Here is a 26,119-nt window from a genome sequence, read left to right as displayed (position 1 = left end):
ACCCGCGGACGTCCAGATCGGGGTCTGTCAGTTCCATCCCCCAGCACCACCGCTCCGATGCCCATGGAGCTGGGAGGTGCTGCGCTCAGGGAGACCAGAGGAGTTTCCGTCTCGTGCACCATCTGTGGCCGCAGAGGTCACATTGCAGAGGTCACCCGCCTCCTCAAGTTTCTTTTTTGTGAAGAAGAAGAAGGGAGGTTTGCGCCCGTGTATTGACTATCGAGGCCTTAATCAGATAACTGTGAGGTACAGTTACCCGCTACCACTTATCTCCACGGCGATTGAGTCAATGCACGGGGCGCGCTTCTTCACCAAACTTGATCTCAGGAGTGCTTACAACCTGGTGCGTATCCGGGAGGGAGATGAGTGGAAGATGGTGTTCAGTACGACCTCAGGGCATTATGAGTACCTCATCCTGCCGTACGGGTTGATGAATGCTCCATCAGTCTTCCAAGCCTTTGTAGACGAGATTTTCAGGGACCTGCACGGGCAGGGTGTAGTGGTGTATATTGATGACATTCTGATATACTCCGCTACACGCGCCGAGCATGTGTCCCTGCTGCGCAAGGTGCTTGGTCGACTGTTGGAGCATGACCTGTACGCCAAGGCTGAGAAATGCCTGTTCTCTCCAACAGTCCGTCTCCTTCCTAGGGTACCGCATTTCCACCTCAGGGGTGGAGATGGAGAGTGACCGCATTTCAGCCATGTGTAATTGGCCGACTCCCACCACGGTAAAGGAGGTGCAGCGGTTTCTAGGGTTTGGCAATTACTATTGGAGGTTTATCCAGGTTTTTTTTCAGGTATCGGCTCCCATTACCTCACTGCTGAAGGGGGGACCGGTACGTTTGCAGTGGTCGGCTGAGGCGGACAGGGCTTTTGGTCACCTGAGGGCTCTGTTAACCTCGGCTCCCGTGCTGGCCCATCCAGATCCGTCCTTGGCATTCATAGTGGAGGTGGACGCGTCCGAGGCTGGGATAGGAGCCGTGCTCTCTCAGCGCTCGGGTACGCCACCGAAGCTCCGCCCCGTACCTTCTTCTCGAGGAAGCTCAGCCCGGCGGAGCGAAACTATGACGTGGGGGACTGGGAGCTGTTGGCTGTCGTCAAGGCTCTGAAGGCGAGGAGACATTGGCTTGAGGGGGCTAAACACCCTTTTCTCATCTGGACTGACCACCGCAATCTGGAGTACATCCGGGCGGCGAGGAGACTGAACCCTCGCCAGGCAAGGTGGGCCATGTTTTTCACCCGTTTTGTGTTCAACCTTTCTTACAGACCAGGTTCCCAGAATGTGAAGGCAGACGCACTGTCCCGGCTGTATGACACAGAGGAGCGGCCCATGGATCGCACCCCCATACTCCCGGCCTCCTGCCTGGTGGCGCCGGTAGTGTGGGAGCTGTTTTTTAGTGGCAAAGCGACATGCCGCTTTGAGTAAAGCCAGTGTGTCTATGTATGAAGATGACTAAACACTATACACGTCAGCTACTACAGAAACTGAAATGACTGCAAGACTTAACAAAGAGCTGCAGGTAGTTTCAGAATAGGTGGCAAGGAATATGTTTCAAAAACTAAAAGCATTGTATTTACATTTTAGTAATTTAGCAGACGCGACTGCATAAATTTTTTTCTCCGTACTGGTCCCCCGTAGGAATCGAACCCACAACCCTGGCGTTGCAAACACCATGCTCTACCAACTGAGACACACAGGACAAGTCCTTCACTTAACCCTAAACCTCAACTACATCTTGTAATAAATCATGTGGAAATTGAGCAGGTTGAGGTGACTAAACTGCTTGGAGTAACCCTGGATTGTAAACTCTCATGGTGCAAACATATTGATACAACAGTAGCTAAAATGGGAAGAAATCTGTCTATAATCAAGCGCTGCTCTACCTTCTTAAACGCGCTATCAACAGGGCAGGTCCTACAGGCTCTAGTTTTGTCACACCCGGACTACTGTTTAGTAGTTTGGTCAGGTGCCACAAAGAGGGAGTTAGGAAAATTGCAATTCGCTCAGAACAAGGCAGCATGGCTGGTCTTTGGATGTACACAGAGAACAAACATTAATAATACACGTGTCAATCTCTCCTGGCTCAAAGTACTTGTGAGAGATATTGACATGTTGAAAGCACCAAACTGTCTGTTTAAATGACTCGCACACAGCTCAGACACCCATGCATACTTCACCAGACATGCCACCAGAGGTCTCTTCACAGTCTCCAAGTCCAGAACAGACTATGGGAGACGCACAGTACAAGATAGAGCCATGACTACATGGAACTCTATTCCACATCAGGTAAGTGATGCAAGCAGTAGAATCAGATAAAAATACATCTTATGTAACAGTGGGGACTGTGAACCAACACAAACATAGGCACAGACACATACATAAACACACATGATAACATACACACTATACACACACGTACAAATGGATTTTGTGTTGTAGATAGATGGTAGTGGAGTTTTGGCCTGAGGGCACACTCTTAGTGTGTTCTGAATTCTGTAATGAATGTATTGTAATGTCTTAAAATTGTATAACTGCCTTAATTTTGCCGGATCCCAGGAAGAGTAGCTGCTGCCTTGGCTAATGGGGGTCCATAATAAATACAAATACAAATACTTTGCCCTGTCATCTTTCCCTTGATCCTGACTAATCTCCCATTCCCTGCCACTAAAAAACATCCCCACAGCATGATGTTGCCACCACCATGCTTCACCGTAGGGATGGTATTGGCCAGGTGATGAGCGGTGCCTCGTTTCCTCCAGACATGATGCTTGGCATTCAGGCCAAAGAGTTCAATCTTGATTTCATCAGCCCAGAGAATCTTGTTTCTCATGGTCTGAGAGTCCTTTAGGTGTCTTTTGGCAAACTCCAAGTGAGCTGTCATGTGCCTTATACTGAGGAGTGGCTTCCATCTGGCCACTCTACCATAAAGGCCTGATTGGTGGAGTGCTGCATAGATGGTTACTGCAGAGACAATTCCTTCGACTTCATGGCTTGGTATAAATGTTGTTTTTCAATAATCTTCGGTAATACCATGTACTCCATCAATGACATTCTATAAAGAAGTACTCTCTCTCATTGCTAACTACCAGGAAGTTTGAAAAGACAGGCTGAGTGTGCTGGGAGCTTGTATTCATGAACTCGCCTAGACTGACAGCTGTTTGAAATGCCTATGTCAAGAAACTTGGATGCAGTGAACAGTGTTGCAGTAAAAACATCTCAAGCAACATTGCATCAATGATGTACAAAAAATATAGTTCTCCCATTTGGCATGTCTCATGTGATGCGGTTCACAGCTGCACTGAATGATGTGTTGGCATGACAACTGCGTCAGAGTTTTGAGCGACCTTTCCCCTCTTTTGTTCCACGCTTGCTGTAACTAGCTAACAGATACAGATGAAAGCGGAAACATAAGTATCTTTGCCATAGATGAATAGGGTAAACTCTTAATTATATTTGTCAAATTTTGGCACCAGTAGAGTAGCTATATAGGTATATAAATCACGCCCGTCTGCAAACATACCTTCTCCGATGTTGGTTACAAGATGGTACTTATCTAAATTAGGTAAGAGAATATCATGTTCCCATTGGTGTAATAAAATGGGAGACCTAGGCTGATGTCACCTTATCCCTTAATAATCCCGCCTCCTGATACCAAGTGAATGGCATGGGGGAGGGGACCAGTAACTTTATGATAAAACTTTATCAATGTAGAAGCAACAGTCCTTTTTCATACTTTGGCCATCATACGTTGATCTGGTTTCATCCAAATATCATCCCATTTCATTAAAAACTTTTTGACTGTTCATGACCTTTAACAGCTTTGATGCTCTGGATCCTGGTGATGTCATAAAGGAGTCTTTGGACTCAGCTGGGACAAGGTTTTAGCTGCTGTGCAACGCTGACGTCCTTCTTCCCAGAGATGGTCTGCCTGTACAATCACCACCTGGACTGGACACAACTCAACAAAACCTATATTTTAGATCAGGGAGAGGCCATGGACATCACAAGCCCTCCACCAAAGTTCTTCTAGCTGCAGTCAATGTCTGTCTGCCTGCCCCCTTGGACTATCTGCACTGCCTCTATGCACATTCACATGACTCTCTCTTAACACTCACGCACACAACACACACACTCACACAGTCAACCACCATACATTGCTGCTACGTTTTACATTAATCCAGCTGCTCAGCCACTTTACCCCTGATTGTATACATATCACTTTTTTCTATCACCGCCATCGTTATTGATATTGTTTTTCTACTTAATGTATATTCTTTTGTTCTTTCTCTACTGGCATCGAGACTTATCCCCTTCTATTTCTTGATATTGATACTTTTCTGTTCACAAGTTTTTTATTTTTGATATTGATACTGTGCTGTTGAGAAAGAACTGGCAAGGAAGCATTTCACTGTGCCGTTTACACCTTCTGTATCCTGTGTACGTGACAAATAAACGTTGGTTTCATTTGATATAAATCAAGGACTAGATGAAGTGTATTTTTAGCTGGAGTTTTTCCTTATTGTAGGCTATTACTTTCAACACTTGTTTACTACACTACCTTACTCACTCTGTTTTTAGTACATGTCCTCACATGTGAGTCCTTAAATAGATGGGTGGGGTTAAGGCGTAAGATGGTGTGAACAATGCTTAATGGGCATACTCATAGAAGAGCTCTTGAGCAAGTGTGAAACACTTTCGAGGGCATTTTCTCGTAAGTGGGATAACACGTTTATCAACTTTAAAAGCAGTATGCCTTTCCTATGTTTCCTCCAACTACAGTGTATGATATACCATTTTGAAGCTATGAGTCTGTACTTTTATAAATATAATCAGATGTTGCTTACTGGCCTGATAGTGTTGTAATGTAGTTTATTCTTCATGTTGAACTGTGTAGTTACTGTAACTGCCAGAGACTGAGTGGCACCCTATTTCCTAGTCAAAGTAGTGCACTTTATAGCGAATAGGGTGCCATTTGGGATGCCAGCTGACAGAGAACAAATGATAAAACAGAAGCTTATGCAGATCAGTTGAGGAGCTCACAGAAGCCTGAACACGGACGAAGACAACAGCAACCATTTTGGTAAGACATTTTCCATTATTCTATAAAATATTATACGTTAAAAGTACCTGCACTTATCAGAATGTAAATGTGCAGAACAGTGCACATTGTCACCTACAGGTAGGCCTACTGTACTGATAGAAAAATCTCACTTAAAAAAAACATAATGAGATTTTTAACTGCTTACTGTTTAGGCTACCTTCAGTATTTCAATTTGTATCTTTGATTAGTATTTAAATGTATAATTAAAATGAACAATCGTTTATAATTTATTTAGAATTTGATTCATAGTTTTTTCTCCCATGTATTAGAGGGAATACCATTACAACCATGCAACTTGGGGTGTTTATCATCATGATTTCTTCAGGTTAGTATCTATCTCCTGTATGGTTATCACCTGGATTTGGTCCTATGCAGCAAATAAGATTTTTTTGTTTTTTACATTGGATAAAAGTAGAGACTCAGAGCTATAAAATGTAATATCATACACTGCACAGTTGATGAGCAATGGGAAATTAATTATTATTTGAAAGTTGATAAACTAGTAACCCCACCTTTGAGAAAATGGTCTGTGAATGTTTTGGTACAGTACACCTACTGGAGAGCTCTTCTTTGTCTACACCCACTCAGCATTGTTCACACACTCTTAAGCCTTAGCCCCACACATCTCTTTAAGGATTCACAGGGTAGTAAACTACCAAAGATTTCAAGACTAAACATGGTTAAAGTAGTAGCAAAAATACACTTTATCTGGTCCTTGGCCTATATCCTAATCTGATTTTGGTGCCGGTCATGTTGTTCTTCAGATGACAATTTCTGGTAAACAGACGGAAGGTAGCCTAGTGGTCAGAGTGTTAGGCCAGTAACCGAAAGGTTGCTACATCAAATCCCTCAGCTGACAAGGTAAAAATCTATCTTTCTGCCACTGAACAAGGCAGTTAACCCAATGTTCCTAGGCTGTCATTGTAAATAAGAATTTGTTCTAAACTGACTTGCTTAGTTAAATAATAAAATATAAGTTTATCTTTTTAAGGTATAGGGGGCAATGTTTTCATTTTTGGATGAAAAGCGTGCCCAGAGTAAACTGCCTAAAACTCGGGCGCAGAGTCAAATATTTGCATATTATTAGAGATGATTAGATTATTAGATTTGGATAGAAAACACTCTGAAGTTTCTAAAACTGTTTGAATGATGTCTGTGAGTATAACAGAACTCATATGGCAGGCAAAAACCTGAGAAAAATCCAACCAGGAATTGTAGTTCTTCTTTTGAATTCCTTCCGAAACTACAGTGTCTGTGGGGTCACGTTGCACTTCCTAAAGCTTCCATTGGCTGTCAACAGCCTTTAGAAACGTGTTTCATCCTTCTCCTGTTACTGGGCAGAAAATAGGAGCTCAGTCAATGAGTGGACTGCCTGGGACCAGTGAGTTGTTTACTGCGCGGGCACGTTTGGCGCGCCGCTCCTTCTTTTTCCTCTGTAATGAATACGCTATTGTCCGGTTGGAATACCGATGTTTTATGTTAAAAAGACCCTAAGGATTGATTGTAAACAACGTTTGACATGTTTCTATGAATGGAACTATTTGACTTTTCGTGTCTGGATTTACGCTCGCACGTTATGCCTTTGGATAGTGATCTGAACGCACGAACAAAACGAAGTATTTGGACATAAATGTGGAGTATTTCAAACAAAAAGAACATTTCTTGTGGAAGTAGGAGTCCTGCGAGTGCATTCTGAGGAAGATCAGCAAAGGTAAGGGAATATTTATAATACTAATTCTGAAATTAGTTGACCCAGAACTTGGCGGGTATCTGTATAGCTTGCTTTGATGGTTAAGCTATGTACTCAGAATATTGAAAAATGTGCTTTCTCCGTAAAGCTATTTTAAAATCTGACACAGCGGTTGCATTAAGGTGAAGTATATCTATAATTCTTTCAATAACTGTTGTAAATTTTATCAACGTTTATGATGAGTATTTTTGTAAATTGATGTGTTCATTCACCGGAGGTTTGGTGGGAATACATTTTCTGAACATCATGCGCCAATGTAAAATGGGGTTTTTGGATATAAATATGAACTTCATCGAGCAAAACATACATGTATTGTGTAACATGAAGTCCTATGAGTGCCATCTGATGAAGATCATCAAAGGTTAGTGAATCATTTAGCTGTATTTTTGGTTTTTGTGATGCATGTCCTTGCTTGGAAAATGGCTGTGTGGTTTTTCTTGTGAAGTTTATGTCCTAACATAATCTAATTTTATGCTTTCGCCGTAAAGCCTTTTTGAAATCGGACAATGTGGTTAGATTAATAACAAGAAGTTTATCTTTAAAATGGTGTAAAATAGTTGATTGTTTGAGAAAATGAAATTATGAGATTTTTGCTGTTTTGTATTTCGCGCCATGCTATTTCACTGGCTGTTGATAGTGTGTACCGCGGGTGGGACGCTAGCCCATAGAAGTTATGTGTCACATGCAGAGGATATAGAAGGTGTAAAAGGTACAGTGAAATTGTCATTTGCATAGTGGATTCTTTTGTTTGGACATGTAGCTAGCTAGCTAACCATAATCCCAACTAACGCTGTGTTCAAAACAATTAGGATTTGGAAAAAACGTTTTGAACGATCATCCAACTCTGGAACTCGGGCCTCTTTCTAGGGCTCTGACTTTCCGGCCTGAAATTCACTTATGTCATGATTTGAACTCTTATTTTTTCCCAGTTGTTTTGAACGTGGCAATACTAACATGCATGAACCTGCAAGTAGCTAAAGCTAACCAACTAGATTCAATTTTAGCTAGCCAACATTAGGCTATAACTAGCAATCCAAATGGCTTTCTGAGATACAAATAATATTACTACACAGAACATTCACAAAACGTTAGCTAGCGAGCCAGCCAGCTAACATTAGCTAGCTAGCTAACAGTATGCTTTATCTTGCTGCATACTGAGCAGCTCATGTAATAGATAAGACCATGCCACATGGCACACATATCCAAACTAATTTCTTGGCATGTCCAACCCATCCATTATTTTAGCCAATCACTGATAGCAGGAATGCTCCTGTATTTTTCTGTGTCAGGCTCGTAATTTAACAATTTTATTTGTATTTACAGACGGCATACACGTTTATTATTAAGGCACAGGGAAGTTCACATGTTCCAGAAGGCATTTTCTTCCAAAAGCCCAATGGGACTGTCTAAATGTTTTTGTGTTTTTTTTTGTGCAGGATGATGATGTGTGGTGATCTTGAGGGAAAAAATTGTCCGATGTTTTAGAAATGCCTGGGCCAATTTCTGGTGCCTGGGCTTAAAGTATTGTTAAGCTACCTACTAATTGTAATATTTTTCCAAGTAATAGGCAGCCTCTGCTCTGTAACAAGCACAACTACAGATCCTAATATGACAACCACAACTGAGGAACCTGCAACAACAACCACAGCTGTAGGTGCATCTCTTGCTCCAACAGCCACAGATGCAGCTCCTACTACAACAACCATAACTGAGGCTCCTACTACAACAACAACTGAAGCTCCTACTACAACAACCACAGATCCATTTACTACAACAACAGCTCTTGCTACTACAACCACAACTGCAGTTCCTACTACAACAACCACAGTTCCTGATGTAACAACCACAACTACAGCTCCTACTACAACAACCACAACTACAGCTCCTACTACAACAACCACAACTACAGCTCCTACTACAACAACCATAACTGAGGCTCCTACTACAACAACAACTGAAGCTCCTACTACAACAACCACATATCCATTTACTACAACAACAGCTCTTGCTACTACAACCACAACTGCAGTTCCTACTACAACAACCACAACTGCAGTTCCTACTACAACAACCACAACTGCAGAACCTACTACAACAACCACAACTGCAGAACCTACTACAACCACCACAACTGCAGTTCCTACTACAACAACCACAACTGCAGAACCTACTACAACAACCACAACTGCAGTTCCTACTTCAACAACCACAACTGCAGTTCCTACTACAACAACCACAACCACAGTTCCTACTACAACAACCACAACTGCAGAACCTACTACAACAACCACAACTGCAGTTCCTACTACATCAACCACAACAACAGTTCCTACTACAACAACAATAACTGAGGCTCCTACTACAACAACCACAACTGCAGTTCCTACTTCAACAACCACAACTGCAGAACCTACTACAACAACCACAACTGCAGAACCTACTACAACAACCACAACTGCAGTTCCTACTTCAACAACCACAACTGCAGAACCTACTACAACGACCACAACTGCAGTTCCTACTACAACAACCACAACTGCAGAACCTACTACAACAACCACAACTGCAGTTCCTACTACAACAACCACAACTGCAGAACCTACTACAACAACCACAACTGCAGTTCCTACTTCAACAACCACAACTGCAGTTCCTACTTCAACAACCACAACTGCAGTTCCTACTTCAACAACCACAACTGCAGAACCTACTACAACAACCACAACTGCAGTTCCTACTTCAACAACCACAACTGCAGAACCTACTACAACAACCACAACTGCAGTTCCTACTACATCAACCACAACAACAGTTCCTACTACAACAACAACTGAGGCTCCTACTACAACAACAACTGAAGCTCCTACTACAACAACCACAGATCCATTTACTACAACAACAGCTTTTGCTACTACAACCACAACTGCAGTTCCTACTACAACAACCACAACTGCAGTTCCTACTTCAACAACCACAACTGCAGAACCTACTACATCAACCACAACAACAGTTCCTACTACAACAACAATAACTGAGGCTCCTACTACAACAACCACAACTGCAGAACCTACTACAACAACCACAACTGCAGTTCCTACTTCAACAACCACAACTGCAGTTCCTACTTCAACAACCACAACTGCAGTTCCTACTTCAACAACCACAACTGCAGAACCTACTACAACAACCACAACTGCAGTTCCTACTTCAACAACCACAACTGCAGAACCTACTACAACAACCACAACTGCAGTTCCTACTACATCAACCACAACAACAGTTCCTACTACAACAACAACTGAAGCTCCTACTACAACAACCACAACTGCAGAACCTACTACAACAACCACAACTGCAGTTCCTACTTCAACAACCACAACTGCAGTTCCTACTACAACAACCACAACTGCAGAACCTACTACAACAACCACAACTGCAGTTCCTACTTCAACAACCACAACTGCAGAACCTACTACAACAACCACAACTGCAGTTCCTACTACATCAACCACAACAACAGTTCCTACTACAACAACAATAACTGAGGCTCCTACTACAACAACAACTGAAGCTCCTACTACAACAACCACAACTGCAGTTCCTACTACAACCACCACAACTGCAGAACCTACTACATCAACCACAACAACAGTTCATACTACAACAACAATAACTGAGGCTCCTACTACAACAACCACAACTGCAGAACCTACTACAACCAACACAACTGCAGTTCCTACTACAACAACCACAACTGCAGAACCTACTACAACAACCACAACTGCAGTTCCTACTTCAACAACCACAACTGCAGAACCTACTACAACAACCACAACCACAGTTCCTACTACAACAACCACAACTGCAGTTCCTACTACAACAACCACAACCGCAGTTCCTACTACAACAACCACAACTGCAGAACCTACTACAACAACCACAACTGCAGTTCCTACTACATCAACCACAACAACAGTTCCTACTACAACAACAATAACTGAGGCTCCTACTACAACAACCACAACTGCAGTTCCTACTTCAACAACCACAACTGCAGAACCTACTACAACAACCACAACTGCAGAACCTACTACAACAACCACAACTGCAGTTCCTACTTCAACAACCACAACTGCAGAACCTACTACAACAACCACAACTGCAGTTCCTACTACAACAACCACAACTGCAGAACCTACTACAACAACCACAACTGCAGTTCCTACTACAACAACCACAACTGCAGAACCTACTACAACAACCACAACTGCAGTTCCTACTTCAACAACCACAACTGCAGTTCCTACTTCAACAACCACAACTGCAGTTCCTACTTCAACAACCATAACTGCAGTTCCTACTTCAACAACCACAACTGCAGAACCTACTACAACAATCACAACTGCAGAACCTACTACAACAACCACAACTGCAGTTCCTACTACATCAACCACAATTCCTGATGTAACAACCACAACTACAGCTCCTCCTACAACAACAATAACTGAGGCTCCTACTACAACATCAACTGCAGCTCCTACTATAATAACAGGAGCAGCAGCTCTTACTAAAACCACAGCTCCTACTACAACAACCCCAGCACCTTATACAACAACTACAGCTCCTACTACAACAACAACAACTGAGGCTCCTACTACAACAACCACAGATCCAATTACGACAACAACAGCTCCTGCAACGATAACCAAAACTGTAGCTCATATCACAACAACAGTAGATCCTAATACAACAACTACAGCACCTTATACAACAACCACAGCTCCTACTACAACAACCCCAGCACCTTATACAACAACCACAGCTCCTACTACAACAACCCCAGCACCTTATACAACAACCACAGCTCCTACTACAACAACCCCAGCACCTTATACAACAACCACAGCTCCTAATACAACTTCAGCTCCTAATACAACTACAGCTCCTAATACAACAACTACTGCTCCTAATACAACAACTACAGCTCCTAATACAACAACTACAGCTCCTGATACAACAACTACAGCTCCTGATACAACAACTACAGCTCCTAATACAACAACTACAGCTCCTGATACAACAACTACAGCTCCTAATATAATACAGTCAACCATGCATAGTGGGTCTGGTAAGTGTGATTTACTTTACTTAATATCTAATGAAATTGGTAATAGTGGTCAACCCTGTCAAGTCTCCTTTTTTTCTTATAGTACGTTATGTGTCTGTCTGTCTGTCTGTTCATATTATTGACTCATTGTGTCTCTACAGGATATAAGTTGGTACTGAGGGTGAAATTCACCATGACAACAGACCTAACTGAATCTGAAATCTTGAAGCAGGTGAGAGTCACTGTCAAACATATCATATAATAATTAATTATTATTAATCTCCAAAAATGATTATAGAATGAGGAATAACCTCACTCAAAGGGATTTCAGTGTAAGGTTGCTTTAACAAATAAGGATACTGAGTAAAGATGGAAAGTGAAGTGAATAAGTGGGAAGGAGCGTGAAGAGGATAGGAATGTAGCATTAACCCATTTACTAAATTATGTAACCCCTGTGTTTATTCCAGCTTCGTGAGGAACTGATCAGCCGAGGGCTGCCAGAAGGCTTTACACTGCGTTTGAGAATCATTTCATGACAGAAGCAAACCTGATCACAAAGAAAGTTACATGGCGTCATGACGATGGCCTGTTGGGGGAGGTTTATGACCCCCATGTCATATCACTTAATCCGTCATAGCAAAGACACGACAACAGATAACTTGCAATAGATTACCCTCAAGATTACATTATTACCACATGACCAACGGTAACTGGACCTAATGTATTAGCAACTAAATATCTACAGTGCCTTCAGAAAGTTCACACCCCTTGACTTTTCCAACATTTTGTTGTGTTACAAAGTGTCATTAAAAATGATTGAATTGTATTGTTTTGTAAACGATCTACACAAAGTACTCTGTAATGTCAAAGTGGAGAAAAAAATTCAAACATTGGTAAAATAAATATGATGTATTAATGAACAGTCAGTTGCAATGTTCTCATTCTGAAAGTCATCTAACTCGGAAACTTCAATGACCCAAACACTTGTAACTGAACTCAAGGCCACTGATAATAATTTTTTGGGGTATTATTTACTAGGCTAAATAATTTGGAAAATGAGCGAGTTAACAGACTAAGGCAGACTAACGGAAAACAACACGAGCATTGAGGTGAGAATCACCACAGGTCAACATACCTGAACTTCTGTAATTGAACTCAACAAACACAACAGTACACACATTCACCAGACTTTTGAGGATGAGATGGTCTTATAAACTGAGAGGGAAAATATATCAGAAACCACCAAAACTGCACCGAAATTATAGGTTCATCCAAGGGCACAAAGTGGCATTTTATTACATTTTGAATCATTATTCTTTTTTCAATAATTTTGATCCAGTTGGATAAACACTCCAAATAGCCTACCCGACTGCTCGGAAGAGTCTGCATGGTCCTAAAGCAATCGTTTTGAATAACATTCCAATGATACAACTTGTGGGGACAAAAATACAATTTCAGAATGTGGGGGGGCATGTCCATCCCTAGTGAAAGTTGCGCGCGTCCATCCCTAGTGAAAGTTGCGCGGCTCCAGCAGCGCGCCGACACCGGCCTCGGGGACGACCCGGAGGACGGGGAGCAGGGCGATCCGGACGGAAGCGATGAAAATCCTGGATTAACGATGGATCCAGGATGTCTTCCGCCGTTACCCAGCTTTGCTCCTCCGGGCCATACCCCTCCCACTCCACGAGGTACTGAAGGCCCCTCGCCCGACGTCTGGAGTCCATAATGGCTCGTACGGTATATGCCGGGGCCCCCTCGATGTCCAGAGGGGGCGGAGGAACCTCCCGTACCTCCGACTGCTGGAGCGGACCAGTTACCACCGGCCCGAGGAGAGACACATGGAACGAGGGGTTAATATGATAATCAGGGGGAAGTTGTAACCTATAACAAACCTCGTTCAATCTCCTCAGGACTTTAAATGGCCCCACAAACCGCGGACCCAGCTTCCGGCAGGGCAGGTGAAGGGGCAGGTTTCGGGCCGAGAGCCAGACCCGATCCCCCGATGCATAAACCGGGGCCTCACTGCGGTGGCTGTCGGCACTCGCCTTTTGCCGCCTGATGGCTCGTTGCAGACGTACATGGGCAGCGTTCCATGTCTCCTCCGAGTGCCGAAACCATTCATCCACCGCAGGAGCCTCGATCTGGCTCTGATGCCATGGTGCCAGGACCGGCTGATACCCTAGCACACACTGAAAAGGGGTAAGGTTAGTGGAAGAGTGGCGTAAGGAATTTTGGTCCATCTCCGCCCAAGGGATAAATGATGCCCACTCTCCCGGCCGGTCCTGGCAATAGAGGGGTTGTAATTTCCCTCTGGGCAGATGTCTAGGTGCCTTGCACTGTGCGCATACCGAACAGGAGGAGACATAAACCCTCACGTCCTTGGCTAATGTGGGCCACCAGTACTTCCCCGTAAGGCAGCGCACCGTCCGACCTATACCAGGATGACCAGAGGAGGGTGATGTGTGAGCCCAACAGATCAAACGATCGCGAACATCAAACGGCACGTACACGCGCCCAACGGGACACTGGGAGGGAGTGGGTTCTGCACGTGACGCCCGTTCGATGTCCGCGTCCACCTCCCATACCACCGGTGCCACCAGGCATGAGGCTGGAATTATGGGAGTGGGCTCTGTGGACTGCTCCTCTGTATCATACAGCCGGGACAGTGCGTCTGCCTTGACGTTCTGGGAACCTGGTTTATAAGAAAGAGTGAAAGAAAAGTGTGTGAAAAACATAGCCCACCTAGCCTGGCGAGGGTTCAGTCTCCTCGCTGCCCAAATATACTCCAGATTTCGGTGGTCAGTCCAAATGAGGAAAGGGTGTCTAGCCCCCTCAAGCCAATGTCTCCACGCTTTCAGAGCCCCGACAACAGCTAACAACTCCCTATCCCCCACGTCATAGTTTCGCTCCGGCGGGCTGAGCTTGTTCGAAAAGAAAGCACAGGGGCGGAGTTTTGGTGGGTTACCCGAGCGCTGAGATAGCACAGCCCCTATTCTAGCCTCGGATGCATCCACCTCAACTATGAACGCTAAGGAGGGATCAGGATGTGCCAGCACTGGAGCCGTGGTAAACAGAGCCTTCAGGTTACCAAAAGCTCTGTCCGCCTCAGCCGACCACCACAACCGCACCGGTCCCCCCTTCAGTAAGGAGGTAATTGGAGCCGCCACCTGGCCAAAGCCCCGGATAAACCTCCGGTAGTAGTTGACAAACCCTAAAAACCGCTGCACCTCCTTTACCGTGGTTGGAGTCGGCCAATTACGCACGGCTGAAATGCGGTCAGTCTCCATCTCCACCCCTGACGCGGACAAACGGTACCCAAGGAAGGAGACGGACTGTTGAAAGAACAGACATTTCTCCGCCTTGACGCAAAGGTCATGCTCCAACAGTCGACCAAGCACCGTACGCACAAGGGACACATGCTCAGCGCGGGTGGTGGAGTATATGAGAATATCATCTATATACACCACTACACCCCGCCCGTGCAGGTCCCTGAAGATCTCATCCACAAATGATTGGAAGACGGATGGAGCATTCATTAACCCATACGGCATGACGAGGTACTCATAGTGCCCAGATGTAGTGCTAAATGCCGTCTTCCACTCATCCCCTCCCCTGATACGCACCAGATTGTACGCGCTCCTGAGGTCCAATTTTGTGAAGAAGCGCGCCCCGAGCAATGACTCTGTCATACTGGCGATCAGAGGTAGCGGGTAACTGTATTTCACAGTAATCTGGTTCAAACCTCGATAGTCAATGCACGGGCGTAAACCTCCATCCTTCTTCTTCACAAAAAATAAGCTCGAGGAGACAGGTGAAATGGAGGGCCGAATGTATCCCTGTCCCAGAGATTCAGCGACATATGTTTCCATAGCCGCCGTCTCCTCCTGTGACAGAGGATACACGTGTCTCCTGGGAAGTGCAGCACCCTCCAGGAGATTTATCGCACAATCCCCCGGTTGATGGGGTGGTAATTGAGTCGCCTTCCTTTTACAGAAGGCGATTGCCAAATCAGCATATTCGGGGGGAATGTGCATGGTGGAAACCTGGTTTTGACTTTCCACCGTAGTGGCACCTAAGGAAACACCTAAACACCTCCCTGAACACTGACAGGACCATCCCTTGAGAACCCTCTGTTGCCACGAAATAATAGGATCATGAGAAGCCAACCAGGGAAGCCCCAATACAACGGGAAACGCAGGAGCGTCAATCAGAAAGAGACTAATACTCTCTTCATGACTCTCCTGCGTCACCATAGCAATGGGAACTGTGACCTCCCTGATCAGCCCAGACCCCAAAGGACGACTATCTAGGGCATGTATAGGGAAGGGAACATCAACGGGAACAATAGGAATCCCTAATCTATTGGCCAAAGACCGATCTATAAAGTTCCCAGCTGCGCCTGAATCTACTAGCGCCTTATGCTGGGAATGCGGGGAAAACCCCGGAAATTTTATAGACAACCAGATGTGATCAACAGGGGGGTCTGGGTGAGTCGTGTGCCTACTCACCTGAGATGAACCACCAGTGTTCCGCCTACCACCTCGACTACCTGGAAAACCTCCCCAGCACCGAACAGCAGTGTGTCCTCTGCGGTCACCTCTGGTGCATGGAACGGTTTCCCCTCCGGTCTTCCTAGTACCAGCCCCGCCCAACCCCATTGTTGTTGGGTCTAAGGGACTGGAGGATGGAACCAACGGACCCCGATCTGGACGTCCGCAGAAGGCCAGCAGGTTATCCAGCTGGATAGATAAGTCCATAAGCTGGTCCAGGTGGAGAGTGGTGTCCCTGCAGGCTAGCTCCCTACGAACGTCCTCTCGCAAACCACACCGGTAGTGATCGATCAGGGCCCGCTCATTCCATCCTGCCCCAGCCGCCAGAATCCTAAAATCCAGTGCAAACTCCCGAGCACTCCTCATCTCCTGCTTTAAATGGAACAAGCGCTCTCCCGCCGCTTTTCCTTCTGGTGGATGATCAAACACTGCCCGAAAGCGTCTGGAGAAATCCTCGTAGTTTTCCCGAGTCGGGTCTTCCACCTCCCGGATGGCGTTGGCCCACTCTAGGGCTTTACCAGTCAAACAGGAGATGAGGGCGCTCACTCTCTCGCGTCCCGAGGGCGGCGGCTGGACAGCCGCCAGGTAGAGCTCTAGCTGGAGGAGGAACCCCTGACACCCGGCAGCTGCTCCGTCATACGCTCCCGGGAGCGAGAGCCGAATCCCACCGGATCCAGACGGCGGTTGGATAGGATCCAGAGATGTACCGGGCGGTGGTGAGGCTGGGTCGACAGGACATCCTTTTCTCTCCACTCTCTCCATGGTCAGCAGCACGCAATCCATGGCCGTCACTAGATCCTGGATCATTTTAGCCTGCTGCTGAACGTGCTCCTCTAGATGACTAGGAGAACTGGCTGCTCCTGCTGACTCCATTTGTGGTCGGTGATTCTGTAATGGATCTTCTTAGAGAAGTGGAGGAGTCAGGCGCAGGACACAGGGATGAAGGTAAACAAAACGTGTTTACTAAAATTATTCAATCCATCTTCTCATAAAAAATGCATAGTCTGGAGAAACACCTCCAACTACACTAAACAGACAAACAATCACCGACAAGACAAACAGGAAATGCAGAGGTTTAAATAATGAACATAATTAGGGAAACTCAAAACAGGTGTACACAATAAAGACCAAACCAAACGAACAGTGAAACATCGATCGGTGGCAACTAGTAAGCCGGTGACGTCGACCGCCGAACGTCGCCCGAACAAGGAGAGGGGTCGACTTCGGCGGGAGTCGTGACACCAGCAGGTATATTTCACTGGTCACCCCCAAAGCCAATTCCTACTTTGGCCGCCTTTCCTTCCAGTTCTCTGCTGCCAATGACTGGAACGAACTGCAAAAATCACTGAAGCTGGAGACTCATATCTCCCTCACTTAATTTAAGCACCAGCTGTCAGAGCAGCTCACAGATCACTGCACCTGTAGATAGCCCATCTGTAAATAGCCCATCCAACTACCCCATCCCCATACTGTTATTTATTTTATTTATTTTGCTCCTTTGCTCCCCAGTATCTCTACTTGCACACTCATCTTCGGCACATCTATCACTCCAGTGTTTAATTGCTATATTGTAATTATTTTGCTACTATGGCCTATTTATTGCCTTACCTCCCTTATCCTACCTCATTTGCACACACTGTATGTAGACTTTTTCTATTGTATTATTGACTGTATGTTTGTTTATTCCATGTGTAACTCTGTGTTGTTGTTTGTGTTGCACTGCTTTGCTTTATCTTGGCCAGGTCACAGTTGTAAATGAGAACTTGTTCTCAACTAGCCTACCTGGTTAAATAAATGTGAAATAAATAAATCAAATAAAGAAGGGCCTTGGTCAGGGAGGTGACCAAGAACCCAATGGTCACTCTGAAAGAGCTACGGAGTTCCTCTGTGAAGATGGGAGAATCTTCCAGAAGGACAACTATCTCTGCAGCACTCTACCAATCAGGCCTTTATGATAGAGTGGTCTGACGGAAGCCACTCCTCAGTATAAGGCACATGACAGCCTGCTTGGAGTTTGCCAAAAGGCACCTAAAGACTCCCAGACCATGAGAAACAAGATTCTCAGGTCTGATGAAACCAAGATTGAACTCTTTGGCCTGAATGCCAAGCGTCATGTCTGGAGGAAACCTGGCACCATCCCTTCGGTGAATCATGGTGGTGGCAGCATCATGCTGTGGGGATGTTTTTCAGTGGCAGGGACTGGAAACTAGTCAGGATCGAAGGAAAGATGAACGAGCAAAGTACAGAGAGATCCTTGATGAAAACCTGCTCCAGAGCGCTTAGGACCTCAAACTGGGTCAAAGGTTCACCTTCCAACAGGACAACGACCCTAAGCACACAGCCAAGACAATGCAGGAGTGGCGTCAGGACAAGTCTCTGAATGTCCAGCCAGAGTCCGGACTTGAACCCGATCAAACCTCTCTGAAGAGACCTGAAAATAGCTGTGCAGCGATTGCTGCCAAAGGTGCTTCATCAAAGTACTGAGTAAAGGGTCTACATACATATGTACATTTCAGATTTCAGATTTTTATTTCTAATAACTTTGCAAACATTTCTAAAAAGCTGTTTTTGCTTTGTCATTACTTGGAATTGTGTGTAGATTGATAAGGGAAAACACTATTTCATCAATTTTAGAATAAGGCTGTAACGTAACAAAATCTGGAAAAGTCAAGAGGTCTGAATATTTTCCACTCAGTGACTCCCCTTGTGGGCTCACGATACAACATCTGTGATCAGGTTTATGAGTGCTGTCTGTAGTTTTCCCAGCTTCCTCCTCCTATTCCCCCAGACACCTAGCTTTGAATGGTTCTCAGTCGCAGTGTGAAGTCCCCTGTCAGCCCTTGTCTGATTAGTTCCTCACGAAGCTGGAACAAACACACAGGGTTACGTAGATTAGTTCATTTGTTAATACTACTTTTCTCCTTTTCTCATTTTGCTTTATCCCCTTCTTTACATCAATCTCCTTCCTCATTCAATGTACTTTATTTGTTTGAGCAACCTTACAATTTCAAAGTTACAATTTGACATAGACACTAACCTCCGTTAAGACTTGCTCCTTGATCTCAGATTTGGTTAGCTCTGTCTTCGAGGTAAATTTCACCCTCAGTCCAACCACATATCCTGTAGAGACACAATGAGTCAACATTACAAACAAACATGAAACAAACAAACAGACTGTCAGACAGACAGAGAGAGAGACAGACAAACAAACAGTGTATGTAACAAGGAAGGGACATGACAGGGTTGACCTCAATTACCAATTTGATTATATGAAGCACAGTAAATCACACTTACCAGGTCCACTGTTCGTGTCTGACAGTCCGGCGGTTGGAGGTATAGTGCTCATCTTTTGAGTGATTGGTTGTGTAGTTGTTGGTAGTTCAGTGTTTGTTTGTGTAGTTGTGATTTCAGTAGTTGCAGGTGCAGTTGTAGTTGTTGTGGCTGCTGCAGTGGTTGTTGTGGGAGAAGCTGTGGTTGTTGTAGGGGTGGATGTGGTTGTTGTAATAGCAGCTATAGATGTCGTTGGTGCTGCTGCGCTTGTTGTGGTGCCGGCAGTGGTTGTTCTGGGGAAACCTGAGGTTGTTGTTGTTGCAGTAGCGGATGTTGTTGTTGCAGCTGTGGTTGTTGTGAGAGCAGCTGTGGTTGTTGTGAGAGCAGCTGTGGTTGTTGTGAGAGCAGCTGTAGTTGACATAGCCACAGTTGTTGTTGTCATAGTAGCAGCTGTAGTTGTTGTCAGGGAAGATGTGTTTGTTATGGATGCAGCTGTGGTTGTTGTGGCTGTAGCTGTCTTTGTGTTGGGAGCAGCTGTAGTTCTGGTAGAAGCTGTGGTTGTGGTAGCTGCTATGGTTGTTGTGGGGATGATTGTAGTTGTTGTAACAGCAGCTGTAGATGTCGTTGGTGCTGCTGTGGTTGTTGTAGGAGCAGCTGAGGTTGTCCTGGTGAGGAGCTGTAGTTGTTGTGGGAGGTGTGGTTGTGGTGGGGAAAGCTATGGTTGTTGTCGGGGTGACAGTGGATGTTCTGGGGAAACCTGTGGTTGTTGTGGCTGCAGCTGTTGCTGTTGTTGGTGCAACTGTGGTTGTTTTGGGAGCAACTGTGATTGTTGTGGAAGCAGCTGTGGTTGATGTAATCGCAGTTGTTGTTGTCGTAGTAGGAGCTGTAGTAGTTGTCAGGGAAGCTGTGGTTGTTACGGAAGCAGCTGTGGATGTTGTAGATCCAGCTGTGGTTGTCGTAGCTGTATTTGTGGTTGTAAATGGTGCAACTGCGGTTGTAGTGGGAGCAGCTGTGGTTGACGAAGCCGCAGTTGTTGTAGTCATAACAGCAGCTGTAGTTGTTGTCAATGGTGCAACTGTGGTTGTTGGGTAAAAAGCTGCGGAAGTTGGTGCAGCTGTAGTTGTTGTCACCGGCTCTGAGGTTGTAGTTGGTAATACTTTGGTTCTTGAGGGAGCAGCTGGTGTTGGTGTAGCATCAACTGTGGTTGTTGTAGTAGGAGCTGCAGTTGTGGTTGTTGTTGTAGGAGCTGTAATTGTGGTTGTCATAGTAGGAGCTGCAGTTGTAGTTGTTGTAATAGGAGCTGCATTTGTTGATGTAGTAGTTGGAGCTGTTGTTGTTGTTGTTGTCGTTGGTGCTGCTTTGGTAGTTGTAGCAGCAACAGTGGTTGTTGTGGGAGCAGTTGTGGTTGTTGTGGGGACGCCTGCGGTTGATGTTGCCACAGTTGTTGTTAACGTAGCATCAGCTGTGGTTGTTAACGTAGCATCAGCTGTGGTTGTTTTAGTAGAAGCTGCAGTTGTGGTTGTTGTAGTAGGAGGTTCAGTTGTGTTAATCGTAGTTGGAGCCACATTTGTGGTTGTTGTAGTAGGAGCTGCAGTTGTGGTTGTCGTAGCGGGAGCTGCAGATGTGGTTGTTGTAATAGGAGCTTCCGTTGTGGTTGTTGTAATAGGAGCTGCAGTTGTGGTTGTTGTAGTAGGAGATCCAGTTGTGGTTGTTGTAGTAGGAGCTGCAGTTGAGGTTGTTGTAGTAGGAGATCCAGTTGTCGTTGTCGTAGTAAGAACTGCGGATGCAGAATGAACTGCAGTTGTGGTTGTCGTATTAGGAATTGCATTTGTGGTTGTTGTAGTAGAAGCTGCAGTTGGGGTTGTCATAGTAGGAGCTGTGGTTGTGGTTGTCGTAGTAGGAGCTGCAGTTTTGGTTGTTGTAGTAAGAGCTGCAGTTGTGGCTGTCGTTGGTGGAGCTGCAGCTGTGGTTGTAGTAGTAGTTGCTGCGGTTGTGGTTGTTGCAATAGGACCTGCAGTTGTGATTGTCATAGTATAAGCTGCAGTCATGGTTGTTGTAGTAGGAGATGCAGTTGTGGTTGTCGTAGTAGGAGCTTCAGTTGTGGTTGTCGAGGTAGGAGCTGTAGTTGTGGTTGTTGTAGTAGGAGCTTCAGTAGTGATTGTTGTAGTATAGGCTGCAGTCATGGTTGTTGTAGTAGGCGCTGCGGCTGTGGTTGTCGTAGCAGGAGATGCATTTATGGTTGTTGTTGTAGGAGCTGTAGTTGTTGTGGTATAAACTGTGGATGTTGTAGGAGCAGTTGATGTTGGTGTGATGACGGCTGTGTTTGATGTAAACACAGATGTTGCTAACGTAGCAGTATCTGTGGTTGTTATAGTAGGATCTTGAGCTGTGGTTGTTGCAGAAGGAGATGCAGTAGTGACTGTCATAGTAGGAGCTGCAGTTGTGTTTGTCGTCGTAGGAGATGCAGTTGTGGTTGTTGTAGTAGGAGCTTCAGTTGTGGTTGTCGTGGTAGGAGCTGCATTTGTGGTTGTCGTAGTAGGAGCTGCAGTTGTGGTTGTCGTGATTGGAGCTGCAGTTGTGGTTGTTGAAGTAGGAGCTTCAGTTGTGTTTGTCGAATTAGTAACTGCATTTGTAGTTGTCGTAGTAGGAGCTGCAATTGTGGTTGTTGTAGTAAGAACTGCAGTTGTATAAGGAGCTTCAGTTATGGTTGTCGTAGTAGGAGCTGCAGTTGTGGTTGTTGTAGTAGGAACTGCAGTTGTATAAGGAGCTTCATTTATGGTTGTCGTAATAGGAGCGGCAGTTGTGGTTTTTGTAGTAAAAACTGCGGTTGTAGAATGAGCTGCAGTTGTGGTTGTTGTGGTAGGAGCTGCAGTTGCCGTTGTCAAAGTAGGACCTGCAGTTGTGGTTGTTGTAGTAGGAGATGCAGTTGACATTGTCGTAGTAGGAGCTGCAGTTGTGGTTGTCGTGGTTGAAGCTGCAGTTGTGGTTGTCATAGTAGGAGCTGCAGTTGTGGTTGTCGTGGTATGAGCTGCAGTTGTGGTTGTCATAGTAGGAGCTTCAGTTGAGGTTGTCATGGTTGAAGCTGCAGTTGTGGTTGTCGTAGTAGGAGCTGCAGTTGTGGTTGTCGAGGTAGGAGCTGCAGTTGTGGTTGTCGAGGTAGGAGCTGTAGTTGTGGTTGTTGTAGTTGGAGCTGCAGTTGAGGTTGTCATGGTTGAAGCTCCAGCTGTGGTTGTCGTAGTAGGAGCTGCAGTTGTAGTTGTTGTCGAGGTAGGAGCTGTAGTTGTGGTTGTTGTAGTAGGAGCTTCAGTTGTGATTGTCGTAGTATAGGCTGCAGTCATGGTTGTTGTAGTAGGAGTTGCGGCTGTGGATGTCGAAGGAGGAGCTGCAGTTGTGGTTGTCGTAGTAGGAGCTGCAGTTATGGTTGTCATGGTAGGAGCTGCAGTTGTGGTTGTCGTGGTAGGAGCTGCAGTTGTGGTTTTCATAGTAGCAGCTGCAGTTGTGGTTGTCGTATTAGGAACTGCATTTGTGGTTGTTGTAGTAGGAGCTGCAGTTGCCGTTGTCAAAGTAGGAGCTGCAGTTGTGGTTGTCGTAGTAGGAGCTGAGGTTGTGGTTGTTGCAGTTGGAGCTACAGTTGTGGTTGTTGTAGAAAGAACTGCAGTTGTATATGGAGCTTCAGTTATGGTTGTCTAAGTAGGAGCTGCATTTGTGGTTGTTGTGGTATGAGCTGCAGATGTGGTTGTCGTAGTAGAAGCTGCAGTTATGGTCGTCTAAGTAGGAGCTGCAGTTATGGTTGTCGTGGTAGGAGCTGCAGTTATGGTTGTCGTGGTAGGAGCTGCAGTTGTGGTTTTCGTAGTAGCAGCTGCAGTTGTGGTTGTCGTAGTAGGAGCTGCATTTGTGGTTGTTGTAGTAAGAACTGCAGTTGTATAAGGAGCTGCAGTTGTGCTTATCGTAGTAGGAGCTGCAGTAGTAGTTGTTGTAGTAGGAGCTGCAGTTGCCGTTGTTGTAGTAGGAGCTGCAGTTGTGGTTGTCGTAGTAGGAGCTGCAGTTATGGTTGTCATGGTAGGAGCTGCAGTTGTGGTTGTCGTGGTAGGAGCTGCAGTTGTGGTTTTCATAGTAGCAGCTGCAGTTGTGGTTGTCGTATTAGGAACTGCATTTGTGGTTGTTGTAGTAGGAGCTGCAGTTGCCGTTGTCAAAGTAGGAGCTGCAGTTGTGGTTGTCGTAGTAGGAGCTGAGGTTGTGGTTGTTGCAGTTGGAGCTACAGTTGTGGTTGTTGTAGAAAGAACTGCAGTTGTATATGGAGCTTCAGTTATGGTTGTCTAAGTAGGAGCTGCATTTGTGGTTGTTGTGGTATGAGCTGCAGATGTGGTTGTCGTAGTAGAAGCTGCAGTTATGGTCGTCTAAGTAGGAGCTGCAGTTATGGTTGTCGTGGTAGGAGCTGCAGTTATGGTTGTCGTGGTAGGAGCTGCAGTTGTGGTTTTCGTAGTAGCAGCTGCAGTTGTGGTTGTCGTAGTAGGAGCTGCATTTGTGGTTGTTGTAGTAAGAACTGCAGTTGTATAAGGAGCTGCAGTTGTGCTTATCGTAGTAGGAGCTGCAGTAGTAGTTGTTGTAGTAGGAGCTGCAGTTGCCGTTGTTGTAGTAGGAGCTGCAGTTGCCGTTGTCAAAGTAGGAGCTGCAGATGTGGTTGTCGTAGAAGGAACTGCAGTTGTTGTTGTTGTCGTAAGAACTGCAGTTGTATAAGGAGCTTCAGTTATGGTTGTCATAGTTGGAGATGCATTTGTGGTTGTCGTAGTAGGAGCTGAAGTTGTGGTTTTCATAGTAGCAGCTGCAGTTGTGGTTGTCGTATTAGGAACTGCATTTGTGGTTGTCGTAGTAGGAGCTGAAGTTGTAGTTGTTGTCATAGGCACCACATTTGTAGTTGTTGTTTTAAGAACTGCAGGTGTAGAAGGAGCTGCAGTTGTGATTGTTGTAGTAGGAGCTGCATTTATTGTTGTAGGAGCTGCAGTTGTCGTAGACGTAGTAGGAGCTACAGTTGTGGTTGTCGTAGTAGGAGCTGCAGTTGTGGCTGTTGTAAAACTGCATGTGTAGAAGCAGCTGCAGTTGTGGTTGTTGTAATGGGAGCTGCAGATGTATAAGGAGCTTCAGTTATGGTTGTCGTAGTAGGAGCTGCATTTGTGGTTGTTGTAGTAGGAGCTGAATTTGTGGTTGTCGTAGTAGGAGCTGAGGTTGTGGTTGTCGTAGTAGGAGCTGCATTTGTGGTTGTTGTAGTAGGAGCTGAATTTGTGGTTGTTGTAGTAGGAGCTGCAGTTGCCGTTGTGAAAGTAGGAGCTGCATTTGTGGTTGTCGTGGTAGGAGCTGCAGTTGTGGTTGTCGTAGTAGGAGCTGCAGTTATGGTTGTCGAGGTAGGAGCTGCAGTTGTGGTTGTTGTTGTACTAGGAGCTGCAGTTGCCGTTGTTGTAGTAGGAGCTGCAGTTACCGTTGTCAAAGTAGGAGCTACAGTTGTGGTTGTCGTAGGAGGAACTGCAGATGTGGTCGTTGTAGTAGGAGCTGCAGTTGTGGTTATCGTAGTAGGAGCTGCAGATGCCGTTGTTGTGGTAGGAGCTGAGGTTGTGGTTGTTGAAGTAGGAGCTGCAGTTGTTGTTGTTGTAGTAAGAACTGCGGTTGTAGTAGGAGCTGCAGTAGTGGTTGTTGTAGTAGGAGCTGCAGTTGCCATTGTTGTAGTAGGAACTGCAGTTGCCGTTGTCAAAGTAGGAGTTGCAGTTGTTGTTGTCGTAGTAAGAACTGCAGTTGTATAAGGAGCTTCAGTTATGGTTGTCATAGTAGGAGCTGCATTTGTGGTTGTCGTAGTAGGAGCTGCAGTTGTAGTTGTCGTGGTAGGAGCTGCAGTTGTGGCGTCGAGGTAGGAGCTGCAGTTGTGGTTGTTGTAGTAGGAGCTGCAGTTGCCGTTGTTGCAGTAGGAGCTGCATTTGCCGTTGTCAAAGTAGGAGCTGCAGTTGTGGTAGTAGGAACAGCCATTGTGGTTGACATAGTAGAAGCTGCAGTTGTGGTTGTTGTAGTAAGAACTGCAGTTTTATAAGGAGCTTCAGTTATGGTTGTTTTAGTAGGAACTGCATTTGTGGTTGTCATAGTAGGAGCTGAAGTTGTGGTTGTCGTTGTTGGCGCCGCATTTGTGGTTGTTGTTTTAAGAACTGCAGGTATAGAAGGAGTTGCAGTTGTATTTGTTGTAATAGGAGCTGTATTTGTTGTAATAGGAGCTGCATTTGTCGTTGACGTAGTAGGAGCTGCAGTTGTGGTTGTTGCAGTGGTTGTTGTGGGAGCATTTGTGATTGTTGTGGGGACG

The 26,119-nt window shown here is 45.4% G+C and overlaps 1 protein-coding gene and 2 long non-coding RNA genes across 3 annotated transcripts; 2 read left to right on the top strand and 1 right to left on the bottom strand.

The window, feature by feature from the left end:
* Positions 1-4,710: 4,710 nt before the first annotated feature.
* On the top strand, positions 4,711-8,773 carry LOC106577973 (uncharacterized). Its single transcript, XR_006760513.1, has 3 exons — positions 4,711-5,084; positions 5,375-5,430; positions 8,423-8,773. It is a non-coding gene; the product is annotated as an uncharacterized lncRNA (long non-coding RNA).
* Positions 8,774-9,960: 1,187 nt separating this feature from the next.
* LOC106577928 (mucin-2) lies at positions 9,961-12,882 on the top strand (the record flags this gene model as incomplete). Its single annotated transcript, XR_006760512.1, has 4 exons — positions 9,961-10,885; positions 11,210-11,983; positions 12,124-12,194; positions 12,430-12,882. It is a non-coding gene; the product is annotated as a mucin-2 (long non-coding RNA).
* Positions 12,883-19,919: 7,037 nt separating this feature from the next.
* On the bottom strand, positions 19,920-25,597 carry LOC123728668 (mucin-5AC-like). The gene is given in 8 exon segments (XM_045700605.1): positions 19,920-20,127; positions 20,390-20,959; positions 21,259-21,988; positions 22,059-22,270; positions 22,407-22,459; positions 22,659-23,407; positions 23,726-24,179; positions 24,962-25,597. Coding segments are annotated over 8 exon segments (3,612 nt in total).
* Positions 25,598-26,119: the final 522 nt, after the last annotated feature.

Source organism: Salmo salar, chromosome ssa18 (assembly GCF_905237065.1).
Source record: "Salmo salar chromosome ssa18, Ssal_v3.1, whole genome shotgun sequence".
Lineage (NCBI taxonomy): Eukaryota > Metazoa > Chordata > Actinopteri > Salmoniformes > Salmonidae > Salmo > Salmo salar.
Note: the sequence above shows the minus strand (reverse complement) of the source record. Positions and strands in the feature narration are given on the sequence as shown.